General features: G+C 43.9%; 7 protein-coding genes and 1 non-coding gene across 11 annotated transcripts; 5 read left to right on the top strand and 3 right to left on the bottom strand.

Annotated features, from left to right (window-relative positions):
• Positions 1-56: 56 nt before the first annotated feature.
• LOC103986508 (cytokinin dehydrogenase 3-like) lies at positions 57-2,080 on the top strand. Its single transcript, XM_018826467.2, has 5 exons — positions 57-624; positions 694-821; positions 902-1,156; positions 1,229-1,488; positions 1,601-2,080. The coding sequence occupies exons 1-5, from the start codon at positions 57-59 to the stop codon at positions 2,052-2,054; spliced, it is 1,665 nt and encodes a 554-aa protein (XP_018682012.2). The 3' UTR covers positions 2,055-2,080.
• Positions 2,081-2,422: 342 nt separating this feature from the next.
• Positions 2,423-3,219, top strand: LOC135638534 (thioredoxin-like protein CXXS1). The gene is made up of 3 exons (XM_065151678.1): positions 2,423-2,559; positions 2,687-2,809; positions 2,909-3,219. The coding sequence occupies exons 1-3, from the start codon at positions 2,452-2,454 to the stop codon at positions 3,065-3,067; spliced, it is 390 nt and encodes a 129-aa protein (XP_065007750.1). The 5' UTR covers positions 2,423-2,451; the 3' UTR covers positions 3,068-3,219.
• A 17-nt stretch (positions 3,220-3,236) lies between these two features.
• LOC103986339 (polycomb group protein FIE1) lies at positions 3,237-8,373 on the bottom strand. 2 transcript variants are annotated; one of them, XM_018826466.2, is made up of 14 exons: positions 8,122-8,373; positions 7,894-7,959; positions 7,464-7,586; positions 7,104-7,184; positions 6,935-7,027; positions 6,731-6,806; positions 6,570-6,649; positions 6,409-6,480; positions 5,426-5,485; positions 5,172-5,268; positions 4,041-4,104; positions 3,873-3,932; positions 3,617-3,713; positions 3,237-3,548 (listed from the first exon to the last, which is right to left on the bottom strand). In XM_018826466.2, exons 1-13 carry the CDS (start codon positions 8,296-8,298, stop codon positions 3,656-3,658), a joined length of 1,107 nt encoding a protein of 368 aa, XP_018682011.2. In that variant the 5' UTR covers positions 8,299-8,373; the 3' UTR covers positions 3,237-3,548; positions 3,617-3,655. The 2 variants fall into 2 exon arrangements, with proteins under 2 accessions (XP_018682011.2, XP_065007749.1); XM_065151677.1 differs by having other exon boundaries at positions 3,237-3,522.
• A 1,076-nt stretch (positions 8,374-9,449) lies between these two features.
• Positions 9,450-10,182, top strand: LOC103986340 (calcium-binding protein KIC). The gene has a single exon (XM_009404321.3). The coding sequence runs from the start codon at positions 9,600-9,602 to the stop codon at positions 9,954-9,956; it is 357 nt and encodes a 118-aa protein (XP_009402596.2). The 5' UTR covers positions 9,450-9,599; the 3' UTR covers positions 9,957-10,182.
• An 866-nt stretch (positions 10,183-11,048) lies between these two features.
• On the bottom strand, positions 11,049-16,170 carry LOC103986509 (G-type lectin S-receptor-like serine/threonine-protein kinase B120). The gene is made up of 8 exons (XM_065151676.1): positions 16,003-16,170; positions 14,207-15,904; positions 13,950-14,057; positions 13,683-13,876; positions 12,306-12,516; positions 11,994-12,231; positions 11,721-11,871; positions 11,049-11,621 (listed from the first exon to the last, which is right to left on the bottom strand). The coding sequence occupies exons 2-8, from the start codon at positions 15,477-15,479 to the stop codon at positions 11,316-11,318; spliced, it is 2,481 nt and encodes an 826-aa protein (XP_065007748.1). The 5' UTR covers positions 15,480-15,904; positions 16,003-16,170; the 3' UTR covers positions 11,049-11,315.
• Positions 16,171-17,332: 1,162 nt separating this feature from the next.
• On the top strand, positions 17,333-18,816 carry LOC103986341 (zinc finger protein CONSTANS-LIKE 4). Its single transcript, XM_009404322.3, has 3 exons — positions 17,333-17,897; positions 18,318-18,507; positions 18,607-18,816. The coding sequence occupies exons 1-3, from the start codon at positions 17,376-17,378 to the stop codon at positions 18,630-18,632; spliced, it is 738 nt and encodes a 245-aa protein (XP_009402597.2). The 5' UTR covers positions 17,333-17,375; the 3' UTR covers positions 18,633-18,816.
• Positions 18,817-19,240: 424 nt separating this feature from the next.
• Positions 19,241-25,812, bottom strand: LOC103986344 (universal stress protein PHOS34). 3 transcript variants are annotated; one of them, XM_018826135.2, is made up of 3 exons: positions 24,977-25,812; positions 21,384-21,446; positions 21,085-21,284 (listed from the first exon to the last, which is right to left on the bottom strand). In XM_018826135.2, exons 1-2 carry the CDS (start codon positions 25,674-25,676, stop codon positions 21,433-21,435), a joined length of 714 nt encoding a protein of 237 aa, XP_018681680.2. In that variant the 5' UTR covers positions 25,677-25,812; the 3' UTR covers positions 21,085-21,284; positions 21,384-21,432. The 3 variants fall into 3 exon arrangements, with proteins under 3 accessions (XP_009402600.2, XP_018681680.2, XP_009402599.2); XM_009404325.3 differs by lacking the exons at positions 21,085-21,284; positions 21,384-21,446 and adding an exon at positions 19,241-20,937; XM_009404324.3 differs by lacking the exon at positions 21,384-21,446 and having other exon boundaries at positions 24,977-25,811.
• Positions 25,813-25,983: 171 nt separating this feature from the next.
• TRNAS-AGA (transfer RNA serine (anticodon AGA)) lies at positions 25,984-26,065 on the top strand. The gene has a single exon. It is a non-coding gene; the product is annotated as a tRNA-Ser (tRNA).
• Positions 26,066-27,264: the final 1,199 nt, after the last annotated feature.

Here is a 27,264-nt window from a genome sequence, read left to right as displayed (position 1 = left end):
TCTATCTCTTTCTATATATATATGAATTGTTCTGAACGCATCATCTCCTCACCACCATGCATCTGCCTCTCATCCTTGAGCTCAGTACTGCCCTACTGTCCATTCTCCTCGTCTTCTTCTTCCGTTCGTCCAACATCTTCTTCAAACTGCCTGCCAATCTGAGCTTTCAAGTGCCTGTCAACCTCACTTCAGACTACGGCAGGATAATCCATGGCTCCCCAGCTGCGGTCCTCAAGCCAAGCAGCCCAGATGACATCTCCCTTCTCCTTAAGTCCATCTACTCCTCTCCACTCCACAACGACGTAACAGTAGCTGCCAGAGGCACCGGCCACTCGACGCACGGCCAAGCGCTGGCCCCCGGCGGTTTTGTCATCGACATGCGGAGCCTGCCACTCTCCATCACGATCGTCGACGGCGATGGCACCTCCTACGTCGATGCCGGAGGGGGAGCCTTGTGGATTGATGTGCTGAACGAGACCTTGAGGCATGGCCTTTCACCGAGATCGTGGACGGATTACTTGTACCTCACCGTGGGCGGAACTCTCTCGGTCGGCGGTATCAGTGGCCAAACATTCAAGCAAGGGCCTCAGATATCCAATGTCGTGGAAATGGACGTCGTCACAGGTTAGCCAGCTTGTGTTTCACGTCGTGCACTCGAGAAGACTCGTCTCCATCTCTGTTGTATGTTTCCAGGTAAAGGCGAGATTGTCCAGTGCTCTGAGCAGGAGAACTCAGACCTCTTCCATGGAGTTCTGGGCGGGCTTGGGCAGCTGGGCATCATAACAAGAGCCAGGATCAAGTTACGGCCTGCTCCTCCAATGGTACACCCCGGTCCGCCTCCTCTTACTACTACTTGCTGCACAGAGCTGAGTCTCCGGTCTCCGCCACCATGACTGTGAAGGTGGCATGGATCAGAGTAAAGCACCACGACTTCGACCAGTTCACGAGGCACGGAGAACTCGTCGTCAACTCGGGGGAGGTGGACTACCTCGAGGGGTTCATCAAGTTCGGTGACGCACCTCAATCTCACCAGCCCAAAAACGCCTTCTCGCGCTTCGGTGCGGAGAGATGCGTCAAACCGAGACAGCCGACAGCGTACTACCTGCTCGAGATGGCCATTTACTATGATGATGATGATGTTAGCGACGCCGCGAAGGTACGTACTCTGCTTTGCCTCACATTGGATTGCATCAACCACAAGATCTAACTCTGTTGGTGACTGCATCAGAAACGGGCGAAGGTGTTGGCCCGAGTAAGCTCCATGACGTCCGTCGAGATCCTCGAGGTCTCGTACTTGGACTTCCTGAACCGCGTTAGGGAAGAGGAGCTAAGCCTAAGGAGAATGGGGCTGTGGGATGTGCCTCACCCATGGATGAACCTGTTCGTGCCGAGGTCTCAGATCCGGAGGTTCCACGATCTCTTCCTTCGAACCATGTCAGACTCCTGTGTTAATGGCCCCATCATCATGTATCCCACACTGAGACACCAGTACTCTCTCTCTCTCTCTCTCTCTCTCTCTCTCTCTCTCTCTCTCTCTCTCTCTCTCTCTCTCTCTCTCTCTCTCTATCTCTGTCTCTCTCTAAAGGATGATATGTTTCAGATGGAATCTCAACACGTCGATCGTCGTACCGCAAGATGAGGCAGGAGAGGATGTGTTCTACGTGGTTAGTGTGCTCCGAGCGGCGCCGCCGACATGCACCGTTGGATCTTCGTGCCTCGACGGTCTCATGCAGCAAAATGAACAGATGATACGCATGGCCACCGCGAGAGGGAGCTCCCATGGGGGTGGGGGGATGGGAGCGAAGCAGTACATGCCGTACCTGCAATGTGAGGAGGAGTGGAGGGAGCATTTTGGCCAGAAGTGGAAGAGGTTCGAGGAGTTGAAGTCCAAGTTCGATCCTTTGAACGTGTTGGCGCCCGGACAGAGGATCTTTAAGAGGAGGAAGCCGCTGAAAGCTTCTGCTGAAGCAGGAGAGCTGAAGTCACCATTTCTACCGTCCAAGCAACCATCCGATCTGACCGTGTTGTTGTTGTTCTTATTTGGACGCGAATAATTGAATGAAAGTTGACTTGCGATCGATGGATGGGTTGACCTTGTAGCAGGAGAAAGATCCTGCCATGTCGACTCCACGATCTTAATTTCGAGACTTCTTCGCTTCGCCCACAACCCCTCCAATTCGATCGCAAACATCTCTCCCGCATCAGAAGCAGGCATGCACGAATGATAAGACCTCGCAGCCATCACAATCACAAACCACTAAAGAAATCTCGATCAAATAGATGTAAGCATTCCGAGATTTGACGATCGAATAAAGAAAGATAGGTAGGAATGCGACAGCCACGAAGTCTACCGTGGGATCCCTTCTCTTAGAATATAATCCTTCCAAATCGCATCTCTTTGCCCAACAGCATCCAAGAGAAAATCTAGTTCTTGCTGGTAAGGTCGAGGCCATGGCGGCTGCAGAGCAACCACAGGAGGTGAAGTCGAAGGTGGCGAAGGTGGATTCAGAGGAGTCATGGGATCTCTTCACCACCCAAGCCGACGACCGAGGGTGCCCAGTGAGCATCTCCCATCCTCCCTCCTTGAATCACTTGATCGAGTGCATCTCTAGGCTTTGACTTCGATCCATATTCATACAGAACATGATCAAGGTCTTCTAGTTTTCACTGGGTGAAACTTCCGCAGGTGTTCGTCCACTTTGGTGCTTCATGGTGTGTCCCATCCCTTGCCATGAACACTTGTTTCGAGGAACTGGCGAATTCTCATCAGGACATCCTGTTCCTCTTGGTCGATGTTGATGAAGTCAAGGTAGTCTTTCTTCCTTCTTGGATTCTTAATCCTCTCTCTCTCTCTCTCTCTCTCTCTCTCTCTCTCTCTCAGTGAGATGATGATGATGATATGAGACAGGGAGTTGCTTCGAGGATGGAGGTGAAGGCAATGCCTACTTTCGTCCTGATGAAACATGGCACGGTGTTGAGTAAGATGGTTGGGGCAAATCCGGAGGAGATGAGGAAGATGGTACAATGTTACGTGCAATTCATTTGTCCTGCAACCACCAGTGAATAATTTGGCAGCAGTCAAACACAGCGAAGAAGAATAAATCAAGTGTGGATCATCATGTTTATCTATATTCTTGTTCTAAACTATAATGTTAATCTGGCTTGATCATCAAAAGCCCATAAAAAATATTTGAACAAATAAAAAGAAGATATTATCAATCCTACATATATGTGGATACATTCAACATCCATTGATATAGATTTAGAGGAACCATCTAAAATCTTTCATGAGTCTCATTGAGCATTCCATATACTAATTCTTTTGCAACACAAAATGGGAGGAGCCCAAAAGACTGCAAATATAATACATTGGAAACTACACTATAATGCAGAAGAATCAAGATGTGGAATCCATAATATACTTCTACATTGTTAGATACATCCGGGGTAGATGCAAGGGGAGCTTGTCCACTCATCCGTGCTAGCAAGGCTACAAACAAACTTCACGATCGACGAGTAAGACTGAAAAGAAAACAAAGAGAGGAGGACTGTACTCTTTATTATATTTATCGTGACAAATATATAGCTACGCACAACTCACGCGAAAAACACATACCTTAAATTACGGTTGAGGAGCCGTAAGCACTTTGTATCTTTATGAGACTGTGTCCCAGCGCCATATCGAGCCATCCTCACAACAGGTAAGTATGGTGCTGCACGCCGGGAAAAAAGAAAAAGATGAAAATTTTATGGTCTAAACAAGCTCTGGAGCAAAGATGAGAGAACCTACAGAAGTTGGATGAGATTCTCTATAATATTGTTTAGAGAATTTTTGCAAACATGATTACACAATGTGAGTTTGAGCTTCCTACCTTCCATCAAAGGACATCGCTGTCTGTCTTATTGGAGACTTGCATTGAGCATGAGATAGCCTACGTCAGGAAACTCGGTCAGAAAAGCCACTATATGTTACAAACATGATATATGCCAATAACGACATAACAAATAACATCACAAAAAGAATTATTGACTATGGTAACCTTGCAATGAGAACAGGTGGGCTGGACTGAAGCTCCCAAATAAAAATCTTCCCTTCCCTATTCCCTATTAGAAGCAGCTGGAATTAGATAGATCAGAAAAAAAAACCTGGGGCTCAACCTTAATTAAAGCCCAAAAGTCATTGGTAAGATACATGAGCTTCCGATAGCCAGAAATATCATTTGTAACACACACAATTTAGTCAATCCATACATAGAACAATTTTATATTTGTTTCTTTATGCCTTAGTAGTGCCCTTAGAGTTGAGCATAGATCCCTCCAGCAAAACAGTACCAACCTCTCAGTCTAAAATCTTACGAATCTCAAGGAATACTCAAGGGTTGGGCTAATCTTTGGTAGCATAAGTCTTAACCTGCAACCATGGTCACATTTGAATATCGCATGGAAACTTTGGAAGATCATTAAGTTTCAGATTTCCTTGGTGTCTAGGATTTTGATTGGAACTTGTTAGATGGAGGGCGACCAAGTCTCAGGTTCTTTGGGAGCAAGTGGCTCTTTGCTGGTTAAATTGACCCTAATGGGCAAATTGACTATTGGGGCCTCATTTGCTTTAAATCCTCCTCCATCCCCTCTTTCACTCACTCTCACTTAGCCTCTCACTCTCTCATCTTTATAACCTAGAAATCATGTTCATTTATGCCCCGTATACATTCTATTCTTATTTAAATACAAATTTACATTAAATAAGGGAAATTTTTTTCTTTTTCTGGAAATGGGTAACATATGGTATGCCGGTACCGACCAGTATGTGCCGGTTCGCCCATGGACTGATACGAGCACAGTATGGCAGTTGATGGAATGAACAATGTACAATCTCCTCCAATATTATGTACTTCATTCACATAAAAAAGAATGAATTTGGAGAACTCAATCTCATTATACAGGTAAGCAAAAACTTAGTGCACTTGAACAATATCAGTGATTGACATTAACCTAAATGTTCATCAGAAAAGGTTTTTCAATTCTGAGAAATTTGAAACCAAGCATAGGTGTATGAGTGCATAGGTTGCCCCCATGAGCTAAGACACAAGATACAGTGCATGAAGTTGTCACTTACACTATGTTGAATTTAAACTCTTATGACATGTATGATGTAAGATGAAAGGGATTACCAATTGCTGCAGCATTGTAGTGAAAATCACATGAAAATTTGATGAACCAGATATCACATTCAGGAACTGGATATTTTTGAAGAATGTCAACAGCACCCTGAGCAGTATATTTAGTAAAGAAAAATTAGATGTGTATAACAATAGTGGAAGTGAAAGTATGTCCAGTTCTCAGTTTAGAAGGACAGGTATATGGTGCATAAGTATTGTAGAAAAGCAAGTGCCTATGTATAACAGCAAAACACACAAAATCTTACCTCTCCAGGATTTTGTTCCTTGGTTTTTGGCTCCCACAAGACAATCTCATTGTCAACACTCTGCAACATTTGAGTAGCAAGCATTAGTGGACATCAAAGCAGCTTACATCATTTTCTGCTTGCCGGTTCAGCAGAAATCATATTGTGCCACCAGTGACGAATCATGGTGGCAGCAACAAGTTCGGCTCTAAATGGAAGTCAAATTGCAAAAAATGCTTAGTTTCTGGAAGATGTCCAAGCAACATGTAACAAAAATTATACGAAAAATTACAAAGTATTGTGCATGTTAAATAATTATGTATAGCTTGTTTTTTACCTAATGCACATCAAAGTTTCCATAAGTAAATTATGTTAAAGTAGAATCAGTATAATAAATCTTTTACAGCATGCAATATAACAATAGATCTCCTTGGTGAAAAGAGTAAATGTCAGGGAAGCTCATTAGAATCAATTATGCCAGTTTAATGCAAGATTTTAAATAGTGACCGGTATGTATGGACCATTGTTTATCAATCTGATCAAGTACCAATATTGAAACATATAGAGTTTATTTTAAATTTTATTTATTTTATTCAAGGATACCGAGCCATAAATATTAGTATATTGATACTGTTGTAGTCCAATAGATTACTGAAGCTAGTACCAGAGCATTCATTATCTAAACCCTTGGTTGGATGTTCCAACAAGTCATCTTTACATGTAAATATATTTATAGAATTTGCTTCTACAACCAAAGCATATGTAAACTACATGATCCTGAACCTGTACTCCATATATAATGTAGTAAACCAAAAGGTATGGAATAAAAGAAATATTTTCATATAAAACAATAATCAGGGTGCTGGAGTTACTACAGTTGATTATTAAGCTATTACTAGCCTTTCTGTGGAACCTAGGGAAGAATGACCAAATCCCACCAAGTCCAAGGTTGAGGCATATGGGAGACAATAGTTGCCAAGAAGATGAGAGATGCAATAAATCACCTTCGACAAGACAAAATCACCAAGCCACCTAGTACAGTCGACGTAGTTAGAGTGGACTGAGGCTATAAACACCTGAAATGGTAAAAGTCATAGAAATAACAAAAGTACCTACAGTCATTCTTTTAGTTGGTGATAAATGTACTGAAGATCTTGATACTCACAGGAAACTGCACATATTTTGTAGGAAATTTTGATGGTAAATCTGTCCATGTGAATGATTTCTCGACATATGTCCAAAACTCTGCAAAAGATTGCTGATTTTGGAATAAAAATTACTCCCGGTAGCAAAACAAAGAAAGTTCAACCATGGTAACTTCCACACCTTTCATGGACCAGATCTTGACAGTATTATCCATACCACAACTTGCTATCCGGTAGATATCGGATGGATGGAAGTCCTACAGATACAAGGTTCCTAACATATTTTGATGAGTATAATTTTTTATCTATTTTACAGGCCTAATCATAATTTACGAAAGAAGACTAAAAGGCAGGAAAGAAGAAATTGGCACTTCACTGCACTTACAACACTCAACACTTCATTCCTGTGGCCACCTGCTCCGGCAAATATCAATATACAAATTCCTGTATGTAAATTCCACAACCGAACTGATTCGTCCTGTTTATGAATATTCATTTATCATCAGTGTGATCGACATAATGCAATTAAAGAGATAAAAACATCATATATCTACCTTGCTGGCAGAAACCACAAGAGAAGGTTTCAGTGCTTGAGTCCTTACTTCATTAACCGAATCTCCATGGCCAACAAAACTCTGTGGGATTCTCACATCACAGAAACATTAATGCATCTAATACTAAGGATATACCCAAGTAATACTAAGTTTCACACTTATGACATGGAATATCAGAAGGAATGTGAATCTGATCTTCAATGAGTTTGAGCAAAATTTTCTTTCCCAAAAAGACCCAAACATGGAGAAATTCTTGGATCATGTACGGTTTACAATAAGAAAGAAAAAAAAGTAGGGTGACATTTTCCCTCAATTGGCATCTTTTATGCAAATTATTGGGATAAAAGATATTACACCCACCTTGTGTATCTTCTCGGTGCCAGCATTGATGACACGAATGATTCCGTTGCTTCCACCAGCAACCAAAAAAGGAGTCCCATCAGTATCACATGCCCAACTCAAAGTATAGAAAGACTCGTCCTTCTGAATGACAACAGACATTCATGTCCTCAGAATATAATCAATTATCAGAGCTTCCTATTGTCAGACAAATCCAAAATTTGGCATGTTTACAATGTATGTTGCTCTCTATAACCCATCAACTTGATTAAAGAAAAAAAAAGCATCAATTTGTTACTCTAAATATGATTTTTACGATGGCAACAGGTGGATATCTTAAACAAGCAAAGAGTCCCTCCGTTTTATGCTGCATTTAACCGCGTCAAAATTGCTTTTGACAGTTAGAATAACGGACGTTTATCACCCCAGCAAAAGATTCAGAGAAACATACATCTTCATCAACGTATGCTTGCAAGACCGCAACGAGACCTCCTTCAAGGCATCGATACACGGTCACCTGTGAAGAACAATGCAATCTTTAGTATCGCCGCTTTTTCACGTTCCCAATATCAACCACACAACAAACTGTCATTACACACTCCAGTGCAAATCAAAGAATAGATAGGCAGCGAAGGTAAAGGCGATGAAAAGAAAGGGGCAGGGTAGGACAGGAACTGACTCGATTGCCGCCGACGGTGGCGAAGACGTCGTAGTAGCGAGCGTCGATGAAGTTGAAGGCGATGGCATAGAGGGGCCGCTTCCCCTCGTGCACGCGGTTGCTGACCTTGTACTCCCTCTTCCTCGCCGCCGTCAGCGACCCCACCGCCGGCTCGCACCCCAGCCCGCTCTTCGCCATCCCTGCCTTCGCTCTCTCTCTCTCTCTCTCTCCGATGGGCGGGTTGGGCCAGTACTAACGCGAACCCTAACACGGCCCGCCCGTTGACCAGACTAATAGGTAGACAAATTATCTTTTTATTGAATTATTTTATATTAGACTGATTTAATATATATATATATTTTTTTTATATATCATCATTTCTTCTTTTATTCAAAACTATTACTTTTATTAAATTTGATATTTCTTAAAATTTAAAATACTTTGATGAGATATTATATATATTTTCTTTTAAAATATTTTTTAATATATTTTTTAAAAAAATATTTATTGCATATACTGTTCTAACCTTGACAAAGATTAAATCAATAATTATTTTTTCTGATAATATTAATTCGATATCGCATGAGCAATCACTCAATAATTCAAATAATATATTCTCAAAATATTTATAAAAAAATTATAATATTTTTATTTTTGAATCTTTATTAATTTAAACATCGAGTATGTCTATAAGATCGTAAGTCGAATCTCTCACAAGACTTATGTCAAGCTCAAAAACCTGACTTAAATTGAATCCAAATAGATAATCAAAATAGTTAACTCACTCGAATCATCATCCTTTGGACATCCAAGTGAAATCGATGTTAAAATAATTATGTATTAGTTGCATCTCTGCACATCTTCTTGTTCATTCATCTCTAACCAAATCCGGAGCCAAAAACCAAAAAAGTCAACCTTTGAGTTCCATCACAACGTCGATCCTTCATTCCAAGCACAGGTCGACTGCCGGAGCTCCGCCTGATCCCTGCATGTAAACAACCGGTGCGTGACCCTTCCCCAAAGCCAAGCCTGTACTGTTACCTTCTTCCTCCCTCCTTCTCGGTCTCTTCCTGTGACAAAACGATCTGACCTCGTAAATGCGACAGCATCTTTGAAGCTTCGTTTTGTCGATACCCACACCCTGCTTTTCTTACTGGGATTGGATGCTCCGATACGTGGCCGGATCCGAATTCAAGACTGCAGAGACATCAAGATCCGGATTCGGATGTACGTTTGATCTTATCGGATCAAATTAATGTATAAGATCCGACCCCGTAATAGCGACGGTCAACATCATTGTACGTGCGCCTTGGTCGGCACATCGCCACCTTCGTCGAACCCTCTCTTCCTTTCTGCGTGATCCCACTCGATTTCCTCGAAGGAACTGCGCCGGTTCCAGCCGATGCCCTGCCTTTATTTGAACCCCCGTCTTTCCATTCCATCTCTATCTGCCATCGACTGACCTCTTCCTAGTTGGTTTGCTACGACGTCGGATAGTCATGGCGCGGCGGCCGGTGGAGTTCGAGGACTTCCTCCCCCTCATGGCGGACAAGCTCGGCGAGGATGGCCTCATGGAGGAGCTCTGTAATGGCTTTCGCCTCCTCATGGACCCTCGCCGCCGGCTCATCACCTTCGACAGCCTCAAGCGCAACGCCGGCCTGCTGGGTCTCGATGGCCTCCGGGACGACGAGCTCCGGGCGATGCTCCGGGAGGGCGACACCGACGGCGACGGCGCGCTCAACCAGTGGGAGTTCTGCGTCCTCATGGTCCGCCTCAGCCCCCAGCTGATGGAGGCGCCCCGCCGGTGGATGGACCAGACATCCCGAGAGGCCTTCGGCCCTGGATTCATGAGCTAAGCCCGATTCCTCTTCCTCCTCTGCCGCCTTCGCCTCCTCAGATATTTTGCTCCTCTCGTTTCAGATTCTCTGTTCTTCTTCTCCAGAACCGAGCCATCATTTGGGCAGTGGTGGGATTAGCCAGTGTTTGATGGGCTGATACGAATTGATTGGATTTCGATGTTCATGTGCTAATGTAATTGAAACTTGAAATTTCAACAGTAAATGAAGCTTCTTGGATAACAAATTGCTCTTCTTCTTGCTAAAGATTTGATTTTTGGCATATCTGGTCATCTGTTTTCTGGATCTCTTTCTTGACAGGGAAGATGTGAGTTTGATGACTGTTATTGATATCAGTACTAGTGTGTGCTTGGATTTGGGAATGATTTCCATAGATTAAGCCATAGGATTAAGGGAAACCTTATCAGGAGTTCTTTGTCTCAGGAAGAATCTGACATTGAACCACAAATTCTTTCACTGACTGCTACTAGTTCATATTGTTTACTTGATGGAAACTTTATCTCTGAGAACTGCAAATTAATTTGATTTCTAATTTGTGGTTTCTCTCCATTAGTTCTAACAGCTTTAGAAGAATGGCTTAGTTGATCCTTAGATAGCTTTTTCAATAGAACTCAACTTGATTAGGATGCACAAATGAATGACTCACAAAATTGGAGATTTGGAATCACTTCAATATGGTTAATAGCTAAATATTCAATTTGGTAGCTAAAAGATGTAAATGTTCCTTATCTTATTTCTTCTTTAATGTTGAATTTAATTCCTTTTGTAGATGTAATGAGCATATTGTTATTGTACATTTCTTTCTTCACGCCTAGGTAATTTTCTTTTACTCTATGGTACTCGTCATCAGTTGGGATCGGAAGATTTTGTTAATAAAGAAAATCTTGTGATAGATAATACATGTCAATCAGAAAGTAAAGTTTGGAAAAATAATGTTGTCAGATCATAGTGTTTCATTTGAAGACTTCCATATTAGCATCTTCATGTTTTGTCATCCGGTTAATTTCTGTTCTCTACACTTCATTGAATCATATAACTTGTACTCTGGAGTCTGGACCATCACCACTTCACTTGTTGTGAGAAAAAAGAGACTAAGAGAGGAAAAAGAAATTATTAATTTCCAAGTAATGACACCAGGAATTGTCTTGAAGTGGTTGTTATGATGGAAAGAATAAAAGGCAGAGTCAACAGAGCAACAAATCACAAGTCTAAAACCCTATTAATGTACAAACACTCTGCTATGGGATGATAGGCTAATCCGAACCATCTCATCTGCCAGTATATATCCATCATTTCCAAGTGCTTGTAATTCCTTCAATGTAGGCAAGTTCTGGAAATTTGAATGATAGGTTAAAGGTTCTATCGTCCCGTAACCAAAGTGATGGAATTATTAGCAGAAAGAAGTCTGAGATCATATGGTGATGATTCAGTATCATGAGGACTTCTTTCTGCTGTAAAAGTGGGCTGCCTTGGCTGTGAATTAGCATCGGTTCCACTCTCCAACATTATAATTACTGATGACATTGATGGTCTATCTTTTGCGTGATTCTGCACACACAAGAGACCCACATTCACGCATGTTGATGCTTGTTTCTGTGAGCATGAATCTCTTATGGCTGGATCCACAAACTCCATCACATTGTCCGCATTCCACAACCTCCAAGCCTGCAAAAATTTCTAGGTATAAGCAAATGTAATTACAGAAAAAATATTCTCTATACTTTCACAAGTTAAATAGCAAAGGTTAGCGATTGCTTTACTTACATATCCTAAGAGGCTAACAGAAGATTCTTGGTGTGTGAAAATGCTGTTTTTTCTTCCACTAACGATCTCTAGGAGTAGCACACCGAAACTATAAACATCAGATTTTATGGAGAAGATTCCTTGCATTGCATATTCTGGAGACATGTAACCACTGTGTTTCACCAAAAAAAACGAACAAAAGGTGTGAAAAGTTTGGAGTTTTTGTGTTGACCTCTTCTAATGCAGAGTAATTTTCTTAGTTCCTTCCAAGCTAATGAAGAATGTAGTACTTACTATGTTCCCACCACTCTTTTAGTGTTGGACTCATTGTCATCACTTCCAAAAATCCGTGCCATGCCAAAATCTGATATCTTTGGATTCATGTCCTTGTCCAACAGTATGTTGGCAGCCTTCAGATCACGGTGTATAATTCGTAATCTTGAATCCCTGTGAAGGTAGAGAAGGCCTCGAGCAATTCCTTCTATGATGTTATACCTAGTCTTCCAGTCTAGCAGCCCTTTTTTCTGTGGATCTGTCCGAATCATTATAAGATCAGAGTCAAGTCGCAAGATCAATTATCAAGGGAAAATCCAGCAGTAGTATTACCGAATAGGAACGTGTTCAAGCTTCTATTAGGCATGTATTCATAGACAAGTATCTTCTCCTCTCCATGAATGCAGCAACCCAAGAGTCTAACCAGGTTCCTATGTTGTAATCTTGCTATTAGGATAAGTTCATTCTTGAATTCGGTGTGGCCTTGCCCTGAGCCCCTCGATAGTCTTTTTACGGCAACTTCTTGGCCTCCAGGTAATGTACCCTGTAGTAACCAGATCAATCAAATTGGCATTATGTTCAATTTTCTCTAACATGAAGTTTTAGCTACTAAACAAAACGAGAAAATAGGCAGACAAGTAATGCTTGGTTTAGTTCATATTCAGATAATTCACCATCTGAAAGTCAAGAGAGCTATACCACTCAATGAAACAAAACCAGAAAGAAGAATAATCAAATGATCAGATAATATGGCATCCTAATTTCATGATATATTTTGAAATGGTATTTGCTGAAAGATTATTAGTAATGTGCTCTTGTTCAGGCCTCTTATGTTTCAGAGGGTAGAAAGATCATTAGTAACTAAGATTAAGAAATTTGCTGAAGACAAGATTGCTTAAATCCTGTTTGTTTGAACATATTTGTATATCTGGTATTCTGTGGTACCTCAATCATCAAGGTGGGCTTTTTTATCTCTGTTTTCAGGTAAATCTGGGAGAATGAATCTTGGTGGCTGAAAGAAGGAATTGCGTGATCTGAAAGAGTCTTCAAGATGCTTGGGATTTATGGCCTGCAGTCTTCATGTGGATTATGTGGAAAGAGAAAAATTTTCAAGAAATTTTGCTGAAAAACATCTTTCTATTCCTATGCTGCAGGAGATTATCAAAGTATAATTGCTCATCACGGACAGCAGCTGCGATTCCAGAGAGAAAGCTGAAGCTGATCTTTTTTGTTTCATGATGGCAACGCTGCAAATCCGATCAGCATCAACAGGGCAACCGATAATGGAGTTCTAAGGCTGAATTTTCTTGTTTGTTTCTTTAATGTTAGGATGCTCTTGTAGTGATATTTCTCTATGATGGCATTTGTTCTGTTGAACCATCTGTTCTTAATTTTCTATTCCTTACTGTACAAAGCGAGATACAATCTGTTCTTGTGCTCATTTTGTCAAGCATTTTCTTTTGAATTCTCTTTCATTTTGTTTCCTTATTGTAAATAGAATCAGGTGATTGTTGTTACTCTTCTCTTTAAGGAGTGTTTTATGTGATCCATGCAGAGAAGTCAGGCATATTTACCCATGTCTGTCTGGATTAAATACCTCCTGCTTGTCCCTCTAACTCTAGCTTTTGACTGTTCTTTACCTTTCTTGATTCTTAGTGACATTCAATGAGCTAATTCGCAAAAGCTAATGGAAGATGATCGAGTGTTTACCTTGTAAACAGGACCGAATCCACCTTCACCAATCAGGTTTTCATTAGAGAAGCCGAATGTTGAAGCAGTAATCGATTCGAAACTGATCGACGGCAGTTCTTGGCATTGTTGATCCTCTGCACCTTCAAATAGATCTTCATCTCTGTTCGGATTCACCGGCAAAATTCTTTGGCCTCTTCGTCCTATGATGAACACTGCGAGGTTTGAAAGGCTATAATTAGTGGAGAATTAGCAGAAGAAAGCTCTTGCAGAATGCAAACCTTCTACCTCGCAATCTTTTCTTGCACTTCCAGGCCAGGTAGATGCATCCAAATGCCAGGACCAATGCCGAAACGAGTATGGCTATCACATGACCTGATGTCTTCGTCTCGGTCTCTGCAAAGAACATTAGGCAATTACGATATGTAACATGAGATGGATTCTATGGTTGTATGCAGCTGAAGCCATAGATCTGCACCGAGAAAGAAATATGTACTTCTGATCCATGAACGAGAACAAATGATCAAGAAAGAGCAATCACTCACCCAGCTCTGATCCGGCAAGCCGGAGGTACATGTCATTGCCGTCGCTGGAGAAGACATGTATGTCCACCAGATCCACACCCCACACCAAGCATCCGATCCCGCCCACGAACGCATAGGCCTTGCAGGAGCAATTCATCGAACAGGTGGCTCGGCATCCGTCTTCGTCCCCGATGTCCGAGTACCAGTCCGACAAGTCCGGCAGCTTCACCCGCTCCATCTTCCAGAACCCGTCGGCCTCCACGCTCCCTCCGTCGCTGCTGTTTCTCTCGCACTGCAGTCGCGTTCTCCTCACGCACCCACGAGTCCAGTTGCTGCGGTTCCACTCGTCCTCCACGGCCGGCACGTACCCCTTCAAACAGGAGCATGTCGGGGTGTTCTCGTCGGTGCAGCTCCCGTAGCTCCCGCACCTGTTGTAGAGCTCGCAGGCCGTGCTCGGCTGCGCCCAGTCGCTGTGCCAGAACTTGGTGTCGCCCTTCCATATCGTGTGCTCCTCGATGCCGTCCCAGGTAAGCACCCACCGCTGGGAGTTGTTGGAGACGGTGAAGTAGTAGTACATCTTCTGCTCGTCCTCGAGGTTGCTCAGCTTGAACCCGTATATGTACGTGGGCACCATGTTCTGGATTCCGATGAAGACCTGCCCGTTCCACCGCCCGGACCTCCACCGCGGTTTGGTGCCCTCCCACACGAAGATCTGGGTCGACCTCTTGGGGTCCATGCCCATGGAGTAGCTCCCCACCCCGGGGTCGTCTTTGCTCTTCCACGACCGGAAGACCTGGTTCACGTTGGTGTCGAGGTCGAGGCCGACCTTCATGCCGGGCAGGTACGTGTCGGTAGGGTTGTCGAAGCTCTGCCACGCAACGTCGCCGGAGTTGTTGAGCACGAGGTTGCCGGTGTCCAGCAACTGCACCGTCGATTGGTTCGACTTCAAGGACACGTTCGACGACCACACGATGGTACAGCCATCCTGCAGGACCACGAGGTTGCCGTCGCTTCCGATGGCGAGGCGGCCAGAGGCGTCGGCGACCGGCGCGTCGCGGTTGGCGACCCAGAGGACGGTGTCGGTGGAGAAGCTGTGGTACCATATTCCGACGTACCGGTTCTTGGAACTTCCGGGGCTGAAGAAGCCGAGCTCGAAGATCTCACCGGCAGAGATCAGCCTCTCACCGTCGTTAATGGACTGACCTACTTCGAGGCAGTCCTTAGCATGAGAGAGAGAAGCCATTGCAATGAGCAGAGAGAGGAGGAAAACAAAACCCATGAACTGATAAGCCATCTCAGGGACTCAACATGAACCTGTGAAGTGCTGTCTGTTCTATGCCACCATCAGGCACTTCTCCGACGTCCAAGGATTTGGTTTCATACTACTAAATACTAATAGGTGGAGCTGTTGACTATTTCACAGTGAGAGAAAGTGTCAAGGGTCCACCAAGTCTGCAGCTTGAACATCAACTGTAGCCCGACTTCATTTACTCCGGATGCCACACGGTGGCGGTGGTCAAAGCGGTCCGGCACGGCAGCCGACGAGTTTGAAGAAGGAGAGCGAAGACCTACATCGATATGGCTTAGAGGTTTGGAGGTCATAGCTTCTACCACATGGGTGACGTACGACAACAAATCTTCCCGAAGATTTTAGATCTCAAAGTCAGCTCCTGGCTTAGAGCTCTGCCGTTCCACTTCGGGTTTGGGGATATGTATTCACTGCATGATCAAGCCATTACAGTCAACAGTGATTCGACAAGATACGTTGACATTCCGTAGTTCACGTTATCGGTCTCAAGAAAGGTTTGACCACCAACCGGCACTGTAGAAAGTTTACCGACAACTCGAGCTGACTTGGGTAAGGTTAGGTTGACGGATGCAGGTGAGGATGGAACACCGGCCGGCGCTGGCGGCGGGAACAGCAGAAAGAGATGCAACGAAACAGAGCCATGCACACATCTTATTCCCTGCAATCCACCACCAGGTGTTCCCTCTTGTTCTTCCCAACTTGTCCGAAGACATGATGACCTTTACTTTAAGGCCAAGCATATCTTCACGTTCGGGAGCAGCGGCCCATCCCTTGCCCCACAGCCATGTCGAGAGGAGGGACGGCCGCAGGACGACACGTGTGGCAGGATCGGATCCGGAGGGTGCGGATCTTCGACCCGCCCTCCGGTTCGTGGCTGGCGATGCCTCTCCGCCTCCACGACAAACGCCCACCGTGCGTTTCCGTCGACCAACCACCGCCACAAGTAATTACAAAAGATAAGCCGGTGAGCGCACCCCACCCCGCACAAAAATCTCGGGGCGTCCACGTGGACAGATCACGTGGGCATTGAGCGTGACAATGTGAAATGCGAATGGAGGATGGAGTGGGGCCCGGTCGCAGGGTGGGGTGTGAGGCTCAGGTGAGCGTCACGTGGACCGATGCGGCGGTGGTGGTGGAAGCGGAGCCACGTAGGAGTCCAGGAATCTCGCCCATCGCATCGACGCCACGTGGAGGAGCGCAGGGATTCGTGCGGGGGGGAAAATATCTACATTAAACGGGTGGGGTGCCGACGTGGGAGTACGGAACGACGTGATTGGCCGCGTCGGCGGGGAACACGAAGAGCTCCGAGGCGGCTACTGGTGGAGGGCAAGACCGTAATGACCATATTACCCCCGTGCGTCTCCCTAGAAGGTGCTTCCCGGTGATGTTACCGCTGTTTCTATTGGTGAAACAGATGATGAATAATTGGGAATTATATATATATATATATATATATATATATATATATATATATATATATATATATATATATATATATGTGTATATGTGTATGTATGTATGAAGGCATTAAATGCGAAGTAACGGAGAGAGTACGTTTTGGCTGTGAGTTAACGATGGCTATGAGTTATCCTGAAAGGAGAGGTTTCCTAGCGATTTCTATGCGAAGAAACTGATTGGAATCAGAAAACTATGAACCAGGGTGAGTCACTAAGGTAAGCGTACAGGGAGGTGAGCGGAACTTTAGAAGGGAAAATAAAGAGGGAGAGGCATAAATGAAGCGCTATTTATCACTATATATATTTATATGTATATTTCTTTTTTCTTTTATTTCGTCAAATAAGAGGAAGGGGGAGAGGAGGGAGGAGAAGGAAGAGAAGGGGGAGGGGTAGGAGATCGATTTCGAGAGGGGGAGGAGGAGGAATGGGGGTGAGGCAATGCGAGTTGTGCGATCGGGCGGCGAGGATCCACTGCGAGTCGGATCAGGCGAGCCTGTGCTGGGAGTGCGACGCCAAGGTGCACGGAGCCAACTTCCTGGTGGCGCGACACTCCAGGTGCCTGCTCTGCCGGAGCTGCCAGTCGCCGACGCAGTGGCGGGCGGAGGGCGCCAGGCTGGGCCTCACCGTCTCCGTCTGCGAGCGGTGCGCCGCCACTGCCTCGGCCCGAGGCAGGAAGGAGGGTGGCGGCGGCGGCGAGGAGGAGGAGGTGGAACAAGGGGAAGGGGGAGGAAGGGAGGAGGATGAGGAGGACGAAGAGGAGGAGGAAGATGACGACGACGAAGGGGAGGAGGAGGACGAAGGGGATAACCAGGTGGTGCCGTGGTCTCTGACGCCGCCGCCGGTGACGAGCTCGTCGAGCAGCGAAGGCGAGGAGGAGTCGGGCCGCATGGGGAATGGCGGTGGCTTGAAGCGGATGCGGGAGGACGCCGATCTCGCTGTCTCGCAGGTAAATCTGTTGCCGCTCTTCTTTGCATTCCGTTATGAATCAAAAGCATTCGTGATCAAAATTATTCGAATCCAATCTCATGATTTACCTACAAAAATCGATTCTTTTCCCTCGTCGCTGCAATTTTTGTATGGTAAAAGACCAAAGAAAAAACAAGGAATTTGGGACTTTCGTCCCTTTGGGATCTCTTCCTGCTTTTTCTTTTCTTCCGATTCAGACAAAGCGTAAAAAAGACTAGTGTTTTCCCTATAATCGTGAAAGAGATCACAAAACAAAAAGTTTTCGAAGCTGAAACTTTCGACAAAGCTCCCATCTTTGAGGAGCAAAAGAAGCTTGAAGCCTAAATTCCCTGCTGATTTCGAGCCCTTCTATGCGGGATCTCTATGGCTTTCGATTCTTACTGCGACGAATCGTTCGCAGGACGATCTCGCCTGTTCCTCGTCCCGCCCGAGATACCTTGCGTCGGCGCCCGCTCCATCTCCAGCAGCTGCGGAAGACGAGGCCAGCTCCTTCGCCCCCGCCGTCCGTCCCACCATGGATCGCAAGAGGCCCGCCCTTCTCCGCCCCGCCGTCGGTCTCATGACCCCGTTCCTGTCTTCCTCCGATCCAAGTGAGTTTACCTTCAATCGATGCCTCTTCTCTTAGCGATCAAGCTTGTTATCGTTCGATGCATTCAAAGGGTTGGTTTTCGTGTGGTGGGTCATTGCAGATCGATACAAGAATCTCCAAGGTTGAATGGTGTGCACTGCTGACTACAGAGGGAGCGATGAGACGTGCATGCCGATGGATGGATTCATTTTGTTTAGTTTCGAGCATCTGTAGGTATTTCCATCTCAATGAACGAATGAATGGCTCGAGTGTTCCTCTGTTCTTGACTGTTGACTTGTTTCATGGGCTAATCGAAGGTTTGTCGAACTCACATCATTTCATTATATACATATATATATATATATATATATATAATTTATTCTTGTGATGCGTCTTCGTACTGCATGCAATCTGAATTCATGTGGCGTCGGTGGTTCCACGCTCCACCTCGTCCCACCATCCGAAGTAGCTGCTGGCCCCAAACAGAGCGTGGCTTAGGGCCCTTGTGGTCAGCAGACTCGGCACATGCACCATTCTCGAAGGATAACCTTACGTTATCGGGTCGGATTGGATTTGCCGTTTACATGGGGAAAAACAGATCCAAAAGGTGAAAACATTTCCAACAATAAAAAATATTACTGTACTGAGATGATTGACATTTTATTTATCAAGAAATTTCTATAAAAAAATTGAACCAATGGAAACAAGAGATAAACTGCACAAACAAGTCATCGGTGCAAGGGAAGAGTGAGACATGCAAATAATCTCTCCATTTCAGGAATAATTAGCATCAACAAATTAAGATAAAAAATAAATAGTTACATCCCAATAGACTATAGTCTTTTTATTCTATGGTTTCAAGTACCAGTAATATTCATCTTGATGAATTAATAAATAACAAGGACATGCTCAAAGACCTACAAATAACTTATGAGAAGAAGATTAGAAAAAAAAAAAAAGACTATAAATAAAATTTTAAATAATAAAAAAATCATATAATCGATCTAAAATAATTAAGATCTTATGATCTTATTATTATTACTACAATTTGAGTGTCCCACAGTAAACAAGGATGGCCGAGCAGCCTCTGCCACCTACCACCGACCACCAACAGTGGTAGGCTCTGTTAGCTGCATGACATGGTTTCAGGATTACCGTGGCGTCCTTTGGACAGAGATGGATGACCGGGTTGCTTGCAAAAGCAGGTACTGACTTAGTTGCTTCAATGCCGTTTTAGCCACATATAGCGAATCTTTCCCCAACATCTCCCCTATCAAAAATGTACTGGTGAAGAATACATGGCAATGGATTTGGTTTTCGGGTCCCAGCTACGGTAGTAGCCTTACCGAATCCAAATCGCCTCCCCCGTATAGCAAGAAACCAATTATTATCATCTTTAATAATGAAAATGATGTTCGATCATCCATGTCGATCGTCTCGCGCCAAGAAATCGACTTGCAAGCGTTTGTTTGCCCACAGACAAACCACTTGCAACATGCAGACATGCAACCAAGCTTTTTCATGTTACAGATGATGGATTTACCATGTAGAGTGCAATTGCACATGCAACAACAAAATGCCCCTAATAAACGATATTCACACTCCACTGCAAGATCTGGCTTCAAATGGAGATAACCAAACAAGAAAAACAAAGATTATGCTAGAGAACGAATTATATAACCAATGAAAAATGTCAACTAGTTTAGGTAGTAAAACTGTGTCGGGTCATTTTAAGATGTTAGGATCAAATCTGCAGAAGAAACCCAAGTAGACAGACAGGAAGATGAAGCAGTGTTCCATAACTTGAGAAAGTAACAACCAATGCAAAATGAAAATGAACCTAACAGCTAATATGAGCTTCAAAGCTAAATGGCAAGTTAAAATATTTAGAACCAAATATAATCTTACAAAGGAAACAACAGGCTGTACTTATGTTCATAAACATACTAAAAATGAATAGACAGAAAATTATGAAACATAAGGTTGGCAAAAAAGAACTCCAGATATTTGGGTGTGTTTTTATGGCCTAAACATAAGCAAGCAGTAATGTAAACAGTCTTGACACATGATTACAGTGACAGAACTGAAAAACTCAACAAACAAACTCGAGGAATTAAGAAAAGAACTGCAAATAATACTGGATCTCTTAAGTTTTATTAAATCCCTTCTGGCTTAAAACCGATTAAATCATCAATTATGGGACAAAATTGATTAGTACTCGCTAATTTGATTACAGCAAACATTTAGCAGCAAGCTTTGGCAGACATCCAATATGGAGGGTTAGCTGAATATTTTAGCAGCACATTCAATATTCAAATAAAAGAGAACGCCATCTAAAACTGGTGAATCACACCTGAAAACTGTCAGGGATTATGCCATCTTTGACGGACCTGATGTGTGGGGCGACATCTGCTATGGAACTTTCCAGAGGTGATTCAGCTCTCCTACATAGCTTTTCCAAATGATATATATGGAATCAATAGTCATCAACATGATCATTTTATTCTCAGAATGCAAAGTATTGTCGTTAAGTTGACTACACTTTTAAAGTTCGAGCAGGCTCAGCAGAACTGATGAGAGAGTAGAGAGACAGAGTGAGTACAGCATAATGCAGGACATTATAATGCGCTAGATAAAGTCATTGTAACCAAATATCAGGATCATTTATTACAGTTAAAAATATGCCATAGTTAAAGTAATTGGCCCATCTCCTATAATAGAAAAGAAAACATGGGGATACTCAAAGAAGGTCACAATAGATTATCTCAAGTGCAAGATGCATAGGCATTTCTCAGGCATCTGCAAAAGAATTACCAATCAGTTAACTGAAAATGATGAAAGATGCAACAGAAAATATAAGCAACACTAGCTTGTTATTTGATGTTTAGAAATGAATACTGTTATGTCCCTTCACATCATGTTGCATGTTGAAGTTTTGACTTGTTAATCACAGCATGCTCCCTAAAAATTTATGGCAGAAAGCAACATATCATTATTCCAGGAACTCAGTGTAAAGACCAAAAGATCAAACTCCAAGTAATGTATTAGAAGACAATAATGCAATGCCTAGACATAGGATTGAGAACCACAATGATTTGACTATAAGGGCAGACATAGCTTGCATTTTATGGAACAACATCTTGCTCATGTTTCGACTCGCAAACGTGGAGAACAATAAGCTCAACTTGAAAATATGCTTGATATTTCACGAACCACATCTGCCACTAGTCAGAATGTCCTTTAACAGCACATATATACTGAACCACTTCAAAGAACATATAATAGTACATTCTATGTTAAGCCATTCTAAATGTAAAAAGCCAAAATTTTCACCCTTGATCATCGGTAGTGGACAAGAGGCCAAGAGGAGGCTGTTCCATGGAATATTTTGCCCCTTACGACTAGGTATAAAAGCTCGTTTTCAACACAATGAGCGGAGGCGACTTACCTTTTTTTGACTACTCCCGTCCGCATTTATACACCTTGGGTAACTAACTTGGGCATCGGAGGGACCGAGTCGGGAAACCTCTCTCGACCTCGGTCTTCATGTAGGTAATACCTCCGGAGTTCGACGTTTCCACCTCGAAAGTACCTTGACAACCCTGCGCATACGGATCCAGATCACGTTGGGCTGACTAAGACGTCAACGACTTCTTCCCTCCTCATTTTGGTGCTAAAAGGAGGGCCCGATGTCATAGGAACTCCCGCTCGCCGACCCTCTCAATGAACACTTGAGCAAGGAAGCTTTGCCCTCGACCCATAGTACTTTCACTCAAGGGGGACAACAGCCACCCTTTCCACATATGGACGCATCCACCTCGGCGCAAACGCTAATATGATATTGGTATCTATTCGATGACTCGAGCCTCTCACCCTCAGGGATGACCCCGAGCCACCTTCTCGTCCCCAACGAGGTGTTCTTGAATCTCACCAGTAAGGACAGATGCTAACGAGCATGATATTGGTCGTTGCCCAATAGGCAACACCATCAACTCAACTGCCAGTAGCAATGGCACGTATCAAGGTTCCCCCACCAAACGTGGTGCCGACATCCCAAGAGCACCCGAGACTTGTCGAACCACCTACCGAGAGAGCACTTCGCTCCCTAACCGTGGAATTCAACGGACCATACCACCACTCTACCCTGTCTGAATCTAAGACCTAGTCGACGGATTCGACCGAGGATTCCCTGTGAATCCAACTACGACAGATGGATCGACGTTTGGAGGAGATGTGACAAGAGTCTAACAATCCAAAGGGGAAGTGCTGGTTGACGCCACATCGTGTCAATCACCATTCACCCAAAAAATCCAGGAAGAACAGATTCCAGTAAACTTCTAACTCCTGTTATTAGAGGCATTCGATGATAGTGCCAATCTAATGGAGCACATTGTAACTTTTCGTGCCCAAATGTCATTGTATAACACTTCAAATGCCCTGATGTGCTGCACCTTCCTTAACACGTTAAGAAGCCCAGCATAAGAATGGTCGTGAAATTGCTTTCCAGTAGTTCTTTTGACTAACTCAAGAGGGAGTTCGAACTTCACTTCCTCGGGAGCATATGCCCAAGACCATTGCAACAATGCTTCTCAAAGGCAAGGGGAGGAGGAAACACTTATAGACTTCATTGCTTAGTTCACTAATGAAATCCGAGGCGTGGTAGATGCCCATCCGTTGCCCATAATACAGACCTTCATGATGGGGCTTAAACCCTCTCGTCTCTTTTGATCATTGATGAACCGCAATCTACCCCGACCTTGAGGTCACCGCGGTGAATGAGGAATGAATGACCCGAGTTACCTCGACCAAGGTCCGAGTTGACCCCCCTGAATATATTTAAAACTGAAGTTTTTCTATAGATAAAAGAAAATGAACTCTTAAAAGACCTTCACCCGATGAAGACTCAGTTGACGAACAGAGACATGTTTAAATGCTATTGATTCCACCGGGATTACAACCACGACACAGAGGATTTCCACGACTTGAAAGAGTAGATTGAAGAACTTATATGTTGGGAACACCTCAGGTGGTTCGTTCGAAAGCACTGGGAACCCTCACCTTGACCTCAAGGGCCGGGAGAGAGATAAATCTACGTCATCATTGGTGGACCCACCTCAAGGGGAGTCAACTCTTAGGGTCGTAAAGCTTTTGCCAAAGCTACAATTGAAAAGCGTCCGAGGACAAAGGGTGGCTTGGAGATAACCTTAAAGAAGGAAGAGACGGAGTACCTTGACCCGAACCACGACGATGCCTTGGTAGTTTCTGTAAGGATGATCAATGCTCGGGGAAGCCCAACCCCGCCTCCGTCCAAGGCACAGGGGTTGGGAAGTCCGACCCTGCCTCCGCTCGAGGCATAGGAGTCAAAAAGCCTGACCCTCGCCTCCAATCGAGGTATGGAGGTTGGGGAACCCGACCTCTGCCTTCGCCCAAGGCACGGAGGTCGGGAAAGTACAACCCCCACCTCCGCCCGAGGCGTGGAGGTTGAAAAACCCTACCCCGTTCGGCCAATGTGTGTCGCTCGACAATATGAGGTGCACGATGGACTAGATGTGCCGAATGAACTAAACGGTTACCAGGTCAACAATGAATCAAAGAGGTATGAGCTCGACATGCCGGATGAACTAGACGTTGCACTTTAGACCCTTCTGGCAAAAGCCCTAAAGAACGCCTTTGGGGGGAGACAAAAGATAGGGAGTACGTTATCAACTAATCGTTATCTGACATATAATCACCATGTGGTGTCCAGGGTGGAAAGAGAAGACAAACTCACCCTCCATCCGTCTGCCCATGTAGACAAGAGGCCGAGGGAGGTTGTTAGAGGCGATTAAAGGCTACCTCCCCACAGAATATTTTATAAAATATTCTACCCTTTACGACCAAGTATAAAAGCTCATCTCTAACACAATGAACAAGGGCGACTTACCGTTTTTTACTACTCGCATTCACATTTATACATCTCGTGTTACTAACTTGGACGTCAAAGGGATTGGGTCGGAAAACCTTTCTCGACCTTGGTTTTCGTACAGGTGGCACATCGGGAGCTCGAGGTTTCCACCTCGGAGACAGAGGCACCTTGACAACCCTACGCATACGGATCCGGACCATGTTAGGCTGACCAAGACATCAATGACTTCTTCCCTTATTACACACCGATGTAATGAAAATTTGCTTCATGAATAGAAGCATTAAAAATCTAGAGACAGCAGAAATATACAAATACTCTTTCTAATACTTTAAAGCTCCTATCTTAGGTTGTCTCAGGTTGCGGGTTATCCAAACCTGGCTTCCCGAAAGGAATTCACCTCTGTACATGGAAGCTTCGAATGTAAGGATGGAAGGATTTCACCTCAGTACATGGACAACACCAATCCACTCCACAACATTTCCCATAAATCACCACATAAAAGGTCTACGATAGAGTTCGTGGGCATATCTTACATGACATTGTTCAGAGAATATCAATCGAGTTAGATATCAAGAAGAATACTCACCTTTTTGTTCCTCAGCAGCATCGTGATACTCCTGTTCCTCCTCTGGCGCCAGGTGAAGCTCGATCCCCTCGTCTAACTTCTTGGCCTCTCCATTGTCCAGTCCAGATCCAGCACCAGCCCCATCATCAGGGTAACGGACCACCACCACGGGGCAAGCGCAGTGATGGACGCAGTAATCGCTGACGCTTCCGAGACGGCTCTTGCTGACGCTCCTGGCAGCCCCAAATCCCCTGCTCCCCATGATAACCGCGCTAGGACGCAGCCTCTCCACCTCGAGGCACAGCCGCTCCTTCATGTCGTGGTCCTTGACGATGTGGATCTTGAAGGGAATCTGCGCGTCCACGAGGGGTTGCGCCAGGTCCTGCGCCTTGCTCGTGGTGAAGGCGTCGAAATCCTCCTCCATCTTCCGCTGCGACTCCTCGGAGGCAGGGAGCCCGTTCTCCGCGTCGTCGTCGCCGGCCGGTAGGGAGAGGTCGACTGCGCCCCAATCGGCGCCGTAGAGGACGCTGGTGGGGCGGACATGGAGGAGGACGACGGCGTCCCCGGGGCGCAAGTAGTTCCGTACGGCCCAGCTCACAGCGTGGGCGCTCTCGTCGCTGAGGTCGACGGCGATGGCGATCCGGCGGCGGGATCCCGCGGAGGCGGAGGGGAGGAGGCGCGCGGGACGATCGGGATCCGGTAGAGCATGATGCGTGTCCATGGCCGGGGGTGAGATCACTCGCGGGCGACGCGATCGCGGTCGCCTGTAACAGAAGTGGAATGCGAGCGAGCCTGGAGGAGGAGGAGGCGACGTGTAAACGCGGGATCGAAGTCACTAGAAGACACCAGAGAGAGCGAGAGGTGTGAGAATATTCGTGCGGGATGTAGTGTTCTCTCCGGTGCTCAACAGCAGTCGTGCATGACGAACGTCCATCGTGATCGTCCGCACGCAAATTGACGCATGATTCTACGATGATTATGATTATTATATATAATATAATTAACTAAAGCATAAAGTAAACAAAGACGTGGACGTGCCGGAGTGGTTATCGGGCATGACTAGAAATCATGTGGGCTCTGCCCGCGCAGGTTCGAATCCTGCCGTCCACGTTTTACTTGACATCTTTTTCTTTTTCCTTCTCATTTCTTACATTTCTCTTTTCTTGTCACTTTATTCTTTTATGTTTTAGGACAGGCATCAGTAAATTTATTATTTCTTGATATTTTATGGTGTAATATCTAACATTATATGAATCCTGCCGTCCACGTTTTACTTGACATCTTTTTCTTTTTCCTTCTCATTTCTTACATTTCTCTTTTCTTGTCACTTTATTCTTATAATAATTATTATTATTCTTATAATAATTATTATTATTCTTTTATGTTTTAGGACAGGCATCAGTAAATTTATTATTTCTTGATATTTTATGGTGTAATATCTAACATTATATGAATTCAGATTTCTTGAAAAGAACTCCATGATCAATAATGATGTAAAATATTAAATTCTGAATATTTTTCATAAAGTAATGAGATCTCCTCTTCTCATTTATCTTACTAAATCATATAGATCATTCTTTTCATGAATTTTTTTTTTTTTTATGACGAGGATCAAAAGAGATTTAGTCATTCTTATATATTAGCAAATAAATATTTTCTTATTCTTATAACGTAACATCTCATTAGTCTTACATCGCAAATGGGCAATATATATGATTAGCTTATATCGGCCTGATGAGTATATTATATTAACTCCTACTTAAGCATTTTGATCCATGGTTGAAGAACCAAAATGGAGTTATTGGTTAGTTGACTCATCAGACTTGGATTGTGACATATAATGTATAAGAGCAAGATTTGCCCTAACACAATGTCTAGTTTCAGTCTCAATAACTTTTTATTTAGTATATCTTTTTTAATTAAATTTGATGCAATATTAGCTTATATTCTAATAATATAAAATACCTCATTGGTCACATAATTATTTATTTTTTTAATAATATTTGGAAAATTTTTGAACTTTTATATTGAGTAAGAAAATTTCAAGTTTTCTATTTACTGTTTCATTACCTTTTTTTTTTCCCTTCATTTCCTTATTTTCTTTTATTTTATGTTAATGGTTTTTATGGTTTTAAATGGGAAAATGATGGTTGACTATTCTAAAATGTAATGAAATACCATTTTCTGATATTTATCAAATAATACAAATCATTATTTTCATCAAAAATATTTTTCCTTTCTTTCTCCATTATTATCATATTTACATCTTGTGCATGTCTGATTATATCTTGGAACATCTTCTCATCGAG

Source organism: Musa acuminata, chromosome BXJ3-5, assembly GCF_036884655.1.
Source record: "Musa acuminata AAA Group cultivar baxijiao chromosome BXJ3-5, Cavendish_Baxijiao_AAA, whole genome shotgun sequence".
NCBI lineage: Eukaryota > Viridiplantae > Streptophyta > Magnoliopsida > Zingiberales > Musaceae > Musa > Musa acuminata.
The sequence above is the reverse complement of the archived record's forward strand: the minus strand, read 5'-3'. Positions and strand labels throughout refer to the sequence as shown.